The 8,907-nt window shown below is 39.0% G+C and overlaps 1 protein-coding gene across 5 annotated transcripts; it reads left to right on the top strand.

The window, feature by feature from the left end:
- The first annotated feature begins 2,762 nt into the window (after positions 1-2,762).
- Positions 2,763-8,663, top strand: LOC134611561 (cold-inducible RNA-binding protein B-like). Of its 5 annotated transcripts, none has more exons than XM_063455553.1 (7): positions 2,763-2,799; positions 3,654-3,765; positions 4,501-4,607; positions 4,715-4,832; positions 6,105-6,198; positions 6,309-6,373; positions 8,542-8,663. In XM_063455553.1, the coding sequence occupies exons 2-7, from the start codon at positions 3,666-3,668 to the stop codon at positions 8,544-8,546; spliced, it is 489 nt and encodes a 162-aa protein (XP_063311623.1). In that variant the 5' UTR covers positions 2,763-2,799; positions 3,654-3,665; the 3' UTR covers positions 8,547-8,663. The 5 variants fall into 5 exon arrangements, with proteins under 5 accessions (XP_063311623.1, XP_063311622.1, XP_063311620.1 ...); XM_063455552.1 differs by having other exon boundaries at positions 2,766-2,799; positions 6,306-6,373; positions 8,542-8,662; XM_063455550.1 differs by lacking the exon at positions 8,542-8,663 and adding an exon at positions 6,625-7,302 and having other exon boundaries at positions 2,766-2,799.
- Positions 8,664-8,907: the final 244 nt, after the last annotated feature.

Here is an 8,907-nt window from a genome sequence, read left to right as displayed (position 1 = left end):
TCTGAGCCAGTAAGGGATGGAGTCAGGGGGTGGGAGATGGACAATGGAGATTGGGAATATTAAAATATATATATATATATTGATTATTAACCATCGCAGGGAGGCGGGGAAAACTAAATTAAACAAGAGAGAGAGAAGACACTGAGGCTTCCCCTTACAGGTGTGCTTTCAGTGCACCCATGTGCAGTGCACGCTGACGACGGAATTATTTGCACAGAATTTACATTTTGCAGCCCAGAGTTATGTGTGTCAGCTGTGCAAATAGCACCCAAACACCAACGTTAAAATATATATTTAGCTGAAACGCTACAAATGAAATATTAAAATATATAGCTGAAATGCCACACATACAGACTACTACCACCATGACCATTTATAAAAGTATAATTGGTCACTTTGGTTGGAGAAACCCTTTAACCCCTTAAGGACACATGACGTGTAACATGTCATGATTCCCTTTTATTCCAGAAGTTTGGTCCTTAAGGGGTTAAAGTAACACTCTGGACACCATAAAAAGGAATACCCTGGGTACCATAGCAACTTTATAAAAATTAAGTTGTTGTGGTGCCAGGCAGTCCCTTGCGCTTCCTTACCATCAGTGGTTAAACTGTTCATGTATAGTTTAACCTCAGAGGCTGTGTTTCAGTACCAGATTGCTCTGCCTTTCTTTCCTTCTGTTTTCTACAATTTCTCTGAAACAGAAGGCTGCTTAAAGAGGTTGCAGTGTACATATGTGTAAGGGATGCATGCAGTGTGTCTATATAGTACATGCAGTGATTATGTTGTACATCCCTGATGGCAACCCTGCTGACGCATTTCAGAAAGCGGAAGGACAGGGGTGCAGAACGATCTGGTGCTGGAGCTCAGACTTTGGGATTAAACAGTTTGTGAATGGTTTAACCCCTAATGGTAAAGAACCTCCAGGGACCTCCTGGCACCATAACAACTTAATATCAATTTAAATGTTATGGTGCTTAAACTGTTCCTTTAAACAAATCAACGCTTTGGTTTATTCAATCACACCACCTACAGTGAAACATAAGAACACAGTACAGGGAAGTCAGAAGGAGGAATGCCTGAACGGAAAGCAGGCGTACCACACAAAAAAGGGGTATGTCATTCTTGCACGTCATAATACATTTATTTTTTATAAAATATTTTACCAGGAAAGATACATTGAGATTTCTCTCATTTTAAAGTATGTCCTATTGTAGTATTTTCTAGCAGTTATGCTAACTGGTAATACAAACTCCATTCATTAAAGATGATCCTGTCATGTATGCTATCTTGACTCATAAAGTAGCAAGAGTCAGGTAATAATTAATAGAATAACTCTACGTTCTTGCCTTGTTCTAGTTAGTTTTAGTTAATTTTCACAACTAATTTGTTATGTAAATGTGATGATTTTTTTTTATATCTACGACCATCTTTTGAATGGACAATTAGAACCAATTTGGTTAATGAATATTGGTAATTCAGCTTATTTACTAGGTATACAAGTCTTTGCACAATGCTCAGAGCTCACGCTTCCATACTGATCGTTCGTTTTACATTGGAGGAGTCATATAGCAATATTAATAAACAAATCCAACAAGAACGGGTTAACCTTTGCTTGCAATACTTGGTTTGACTTTATGCGATTGGCCAACTGGAACAAACCATTGTACAGCAGTCCAGAGACTTCATCACCACTATTGCATTAGGAGCCGCAAGTATTTTCAGCCCTAGGAGTCGCGACCCAGGGCTGTTTGCAACATCTTTGTATTTGTTAGCTCAGTGGTTGGTGTTGGCTCTCTGGTCTCAAATTGTTGAATATTGCTTTTTATTTTCTATGTAATAATAAATTTCGATATTTTAATATATTCACGTACTTGTTAGTATTGATTAGCGCCCTCACTAGGTGGGATTTGCACCCTCCCCCTTTTTTTTCTTAAACCATTGTACAGCGCTACATAATTTGTTGGTGCTATATGAATAATAATGAATGAATTCAAACTACGCTTGCGTGATCGCCAGCCCGCACTGATGGCAGACCAGGCGTTGGGTGCCCCTCATACACTTTGTCACATTTAGCGCTCTAAGGTTACTCTTGCGCAGTGTTAATATGAGCATGTTGCATTTTTTTGGGGGGGGGGGGGTGAAACTCAGCAAATTAAAAACCCACAAAACTGGGGACTATCCTACCGAATCTGCAACAATTGAGAGCCGTGTTCACTAAATTGCCATTTGAAGTAAAAAGGAAATGTAAGATTTAGACCAAAATAGACGATGTAGAAACATTTTCTACCATAGTTAAGAGCACTGTCTCTAACACTATTGCAGCCTAAAGTTTTGCAATTCACGTGTTCCTTCAAAATGGCGCCGAGGATTTAAGAAGATCTTTTGTGTGGAAAACGCATCACCAATGCAGGCAACAACCCCCCGCCTACAAATCAACTACAGGGCGCCAACATCTTTTTTTTTCCCGCTCCCAGATTGGAAGCATCCATTAAACTGTTAACGTTGTTTTTCAATGCGCAACGAGAGTGCCCAATTTAAACGGGATACGACAAATAGGGATACTACAAATAAGATGTAAAATACATATTATAGATATATATAGAATAAAAAAGCAATGTAATGTAAGTTTTGGATACAATAGTTACTCCCGCACCCCCCTCTTCTTGTGAAATGGTACATTCCGGAGGCAACTCATTAATTCAGAGAGTGGGCGGGGAAATTAGCGTATATAAGGGGTTACCCGACTATCGTTGCGCACTTTGTATTCCTGCTCTCTCTCTGCTCGTGATCCACCACAAGGTAAGACAGCGCTCAATTTACTGCGGTTGTTACCGTATCATGCTATCATTTGCCTGCGGTTAATACGATTGCTGCTTTGCAGTCTGTAAAACGGAATAATCGGTTGGATTACCAATCTGTCGTGATTTATTTTATTTATTTTAATGGCTTACCTTACTTTTGCTGTTGGTTGTTTAATAGTTAATATTTAACGTCATTTGTATCTAGAAATTAAAATCTTACTTTGTACTGGTGACCATTGTTTTGTTAGAAAGGTTATTTGCCTTGTGGGGTTTAACATTTATTTGTACACTTTTATATATTTTTTTTTTTTTTACTGTGAGGCATCAGCCTCGTGTGAATTAATTAGGCCTATTTCCGCCCTTTCTCTCCAGTCCGCAGCCATTTTAACCCTAACGGTTTTAATGGCGTCGAGCTCAGCGCCACACCTATTGACGTAGTCCATTATTGCCACGCCGTGGAGGCCATTTTGTATTTTCAGCTTGCTTCTCCTTTTCACTATGCATTGCGGCCATTTTATAATCTCTCGGGGTGCAACATTTAAATAACCATAATTGCTAAAGCGAGGCATGTGTACGATATTCATTTAAAGGAGTAGTTGAATCACTAGTACGCCATCCTAAGTAGCAGTGCCGTTAAAAAAAAAAAAACACGGTTGGGCTCTGCCATCAGTTTGAGAATATGTGATTGAACATAAGATAAGCACAACCACGGATTACAGCACTGGATAAGTATGTGCTTTTAGTGAGACTAGAAAAAAATTTAATGGCGATTTTAGTGCATTCTAAATCGGTCAAACAAATCGGACCAAATAATCACTGATTCAGTTTTGTTGTCTTGCATATCTTTAACAGATCTAACTAACCATGTGTGATGATGGAAAACTATTTGTTGGAGGCCTGAGCTTCGATACCAACGAGGATAACTTACAAACTGTCTTTGCCAAGTATGGCCCGATCTCAGAGGGTGAGTATCTAATGTTTTCTAATTGTGGGAATCTGTCTGCTGTTACCTTAGAGATAAATTACAAAATTTGTGAAGGCTTGCTATAACTTTATGTTCCTCTGTAAGTTGATCACTGGTTGGGGTCTTCAGTTTACATAAAAAAAATCTTTATTCATAATCTGTACTGGGTGTATAGCTGCATCTAGGCTATGTATTGCTTTGTTTCACCTTTAACTGAGTTTAACTTGTGGGCGCTACAACTTTTTAAATTATAAATTGTTGCAATCCAGCCACTCTATGACTTTGTTAGCAAAAAACACTTACTAGCTTTAGGACCTCGTAACTAGTTTCTAATAAAATCCCATGGTGCTGCCTTAAGGACACGTGACATGTCATGATTCCCTTTAATTCCAGAAGTTTGGTCCTTAAGGGGTTAAAAGCGTTCACAGTTGGCTGAATAAAACCTTGTTTGGGAGGTGGGATTGTGATTAAACAAAAGTAACCCCTACTGAGTAGGTAGTTTGTCTGTTTGATGCTAGCTGTGTCTGCCGCAAGAGTGGGAAACCACCTACGTGAAAGTATCCCAAAGAGCCTATCTAAGCTGTTTGTACATTCCTGGTTGCCGTTCACTCTGCTTAATTAAAATAACTACCCCACTATCCTTTTGGGTTTTTGCAATGAGTCCCCTTAGAGCAAATTGACTTGCCTGTAGCAGCCTCTGCTTTTGAGCTTAACATTTATATTTTAATTTTTCAGTTGTTGTGGTCAAAGATCGTGAGACACAGAGGTCCAGAGGCTTTGGGTTTGTCACGTTTGAAAACCCAGAAGATGCAAAAGATGCCATGTTGGCACTGAACGGAAAGGTAATTTTTCTAAATGTTTTAGTAAATTCAAAGAAGTGTAGGCATGAGTGGCATCAGGAGATTGTGTACTACTTTGCATCTGTTTAATAACTGTCTTTTACCCATAGTCTGTTGATGGCCGTCAGATTCGTGTTGACCAGGCAGGCAAATCCTCCGGTGACAGAAGAGGTGGCAGAGGGGGCTCTGGTGGCAGAGGAGGATATTTCCGTGGAGGCAGAGGTGGACGTATGTTTTATTTTTGTCTGAGAAGCTTTTTGTAGCTTAACCCCTTAAGACCGCAGGGCAGCATAGAACGCCCTGTGATCTTATGTACTTACCCGGTCGCCGGCGATCGCAGTATGGGGACTTAACTGGGAGTCGCTCTTCGGCCCCTCTGGGCCATGTGATCGCGAGGACCTCACGCTCACATGGACGTCAATGCCAGCAGGGCGGTGCCTGTAATAACAAGTACTCCCCCTGCTGTCTGAAAATAAAATAAGTTAAAACAGTATAATGTGTAATATAAATTATATATTTGAAATACATATACAATTAAATATATATATTTTAAAAAAGTAACTACATAAAAAACAAACTTATAAATACATACATGTGTAATTTCATTCTAACTGTATTTTAAAAATAATATATAGATATTAAAATACATGTAGAACAAAATTGATCTATATACATAAGCTTACATTTTTACTGATTTTATATAGATATATCACTATATAAATAAAAATAATTTAAAAAAATTATATACATGTATATAATTTTACATAATTGGGTTATTTTACTGACCATGCAGACAGTCCAGGAAATTTAATTTGCTAGCACTACAGGTTTTATGATGTTTTGGGAAGTTAAAGTCAAATATAAGGCTTGCATTTCAGTTTTTTCACATTCAAATTCGCAAGGTTAGTTATGTTGCTTATGAGACTGTATGGTAGCCCAGGAATGGAAAATGGTATGCCATCATGGGGGTAACTTTCATTCCTGAGCTACCATAGTCTCAAAGGCAACATAACAACCTAGCAAATTTAAATCAGAAAACTGAAATGTAACATGCTATATTTGACGCTGTAACTTCCAAAACGCCATAAAACCTGTGCTTAGGGGGTACTGTTTTACACATGAGACATTACTGAATAAAAATGTGTATTTTGTTGCAGTAAAAGCAAACTGTATTTTGACATTCAGTTAAAGCATCACGTAGAACTAAGACAACTGTAACTTCTTTTTTTCTTAAATTATGTTCTATACCTAAATATCTGTTAAAAGAAAGCACTGTTACCACTGAATAAAATGATATAAATGTGGGTGCACTTAATATGAAAGAGGTGAATTACAGTTGGACAGACAGTGTAAATGCCAGGTTTTGTTTTGATCACAACATGTACATTTGGCTGTGGTCTTAAGGGGTTAAATTGTATCATTGTAAATTCTGTGAAGTTGAGTGGCCTCCAGGAGATGTGGGATTTTTGTGACAACTTTGTTTTTTATTTTTTTTCCCAGGAGGCGGTGACCGTGGTTATGGTGGAAGCAACCGATTTGAAGGCCGAAGTGGAAATTATGGAGGCAGTGGGGGGTCGCGGGATTACTATGGAAGGTGAGAAGAGACTTCAGTTTGTGCAGTACTCTACTCCTTTTAAGGGGTTTATATCATATAAAATGTTTATATTAAATAAAAAACTAATGTGTACATTTTTCTTCTAGTAGCAGGAGTCAAGGTAGTTATGGTGACCGTTCTGGGGGTTCCTACAGAGATAGTTACGACAGTTATGGTAAGTTGTGTTAAATTGGCATGCAGGGGCAAGGGAGGGGTTGGTCTTGGGTGCATTTGTGATTCTAGTTTTTTGCTATTTCTGCAGCACTGTAATGCATGCAGAGTCTGTCCTGATCTCTAATGTAGTCAGAGCAGATAAACATGAAAAGCAGTCTAGCTGGGAGTGGGCTATTAAATGTATTGATGGAGATGTTACTGGGGCCTGTCCATACTTTAAAGTGCCTTCAACTGCCTGCTTCTTGTCCTCAGCTGCACACAACGAGTAAAAAATCCTTCCTGACTCAAGATCGTCCTTCCAATGGCTGTATTTATAAAGATTTTTGGAGCTTCGCAGAATCGTTAATATGTAGTTACTACTTGTGTTCACTTTTTATAAAGAAATCTGTTAGTTACCTGAAAGTTTAATGTGGAATAGCTGTGTCCTAAAAGATTGTTCAACGGGCACTTATTTTTGTTATGACACTTAAGTTGCTGTTACTTATGTGGATAGGATTTGTCCAGTCATATTTTTTAGCTGTTAAGGCTGACCTGGCAGCTCTCTTGTATTTATACAGAGTCCATTGCAGAGAGCATTGCCACAGCAGGGCTACTGCTCATAGAAGTTAAAACCTTGATATGAGCAGCTCGTCTATTGTATCTATTAACTTCTCCAGAATTCTTTTTACTACGAACTGCTGTATATACTCCACAGGGTCAGACCCTGAAGTTTTATTTTTTTTCTTCATACATTCCTTTAGTGTAACAAGGTGAGGCAGAGCATTTGTGTGCGTGCTGTGTAAATAGTGGCCAAACTTCCTTGGTATACCTAAAGTGAACCTTTGTATCCTCCAGTAATAATGCTTCAAGAAGTTCTTGGAAAATGTTTGTTTATATTGCCCTTTTTTTTACTGGAAGAAATGCAAATCCTGTATTAAAATGGTTACAGAATTCTTGTGTTCGAAATTTCATTTGGCTTCACGGAGCCTATTAAAAGACAATCTGGAAAAAAAAACTGCGCCCATGACATTTTGCCTTCTACACAACATTGATGCAACTGCTTGGCACATGCAAGTACTGGCACCACTCAAAAGGGTATTCTGGTTGGGCTTGTTGGGTACATCATATGCAAAGGCACTTAAATGGTAGTGTTTTTTGGGTAATAAAACAAATTTCTATTGGTGGTACACAAATGATGCTGATTGACTCGGCAGGTTACATTGCTAATTAGAACCTGCCAATGCCATCCCATTAAGGGTAAAGCTCAACATTTACAAACTATCTGGAAGCTTTCGGTAGCTAGAGAACTTTAAACCCACCCTGCAGATTTAATTTGAGGGGTGAATATTTTTTTATGCCTTAAATACCACAAATTCTAATACTTGTGTAGTGCAAGTGCACTTTTTCTAGGTACGGAAGCTTCATGGTTTTATTTATTGGTGGGGTGTTAAAGTCCCTGCTTGATGGCTTTTAGCAATCTTATTGTAGCTGGCAGGGGCATGGAATGAGTAATGTGTCAACCTTTCTGTTGCCATGGGTTAAAGTCTAAATACTACTGACACAAACACATTGGACATATATCTTTGGAGGCTAACAAAAAACACATTACATATTTGTTTGCCTTCTGCACCTGTAATGTCAGCTTATTGGTAGCATTTTACTAGAATGGGGTTACACACTTCTAGACAGTACAATATTGTTACCTTCTGAGAATCCTCTGCTAGAGTACAGAAGCTGCAGTCTCTTGGAGAAGTGAAGGGTTGTGCCTCCTGTGGAGCCTGAATCGAAATCCGCTCTTTGCTAATTCAAATGGAATTAGTCCGGTATCTTGAGGTAACTCTTTTGCTCATGTCCACATCCTCCCTCCTTGAGCTCATTTTGCGCTTGTGAAACTTTAAATTGGCTTATCTAAATACATTTAATGATGTAATAACTCTGGTTGTCTACATGTTCTGTCTGCTCCCACGTGTTTTTGCCAGAGTTCTGTCAAAACGCTCTGTAGGTCCTTCCAGTCTCTGGAAACAACCATTACATCTTGAAGTCACTCACTTAAGTGCGATATAGATAACTGAAAATATCCCTAGAAATGTGAACGGCCATTCCACTACTGTGAATGAGTTTTTGCCCATTTTGTCCTACATATCATAGGTTCCACAATTTGTCTAAACCTTTTTATTTCTTTCCTTGCAGGATGAGATTTGTCTCTGGAAGTAACTGTACTCTTAAATGTGGTCTCCAAACACAATGGTCCAGTCTTTGACTGCTCAGCTCCAATAGGGTCAGTATTTAACTCCAAAAAGAGCCACTTCTCAGCATAGTTTGCTTTTGTTGTCTTTTTCATCCTTAACGGCGTTCTATGCCATCCCGCATTAAAAAAAGCATTAAAGCCATTGCGGTGGCGTAGAACACAGTAACTGCTTTGAGCCCCTGGAGATCGGAGGTACAATTCTCCACCGCAATCCTCTTCTGGAGGGCTGCCTGGCAGCCTTCCCCAGCAAATGAGGCCCCCGGGTCATGTGATCACTCTCTCACATGGCCCCCTATAGCTGGCTGTGG

Source organism: Pelobates fuscus, chromosome 5 (genome assembly GCF_036172605.1).
Source record: "Pelobates fuscus isolate aPelFus1 chromosome 5, aPelFus1.pri, whole genome shotgun sequence".
Classification (NCBI taxonomy): domain Eukaryota; kingdom Metazoa; phylum Chordata; class Amphibia; order Anura; family Pelobatidae; genus Pelobates; species Pelobates fuscus.
This window is presented reverse-complemented; position numbering and strand designations above follow the sequence as displayed.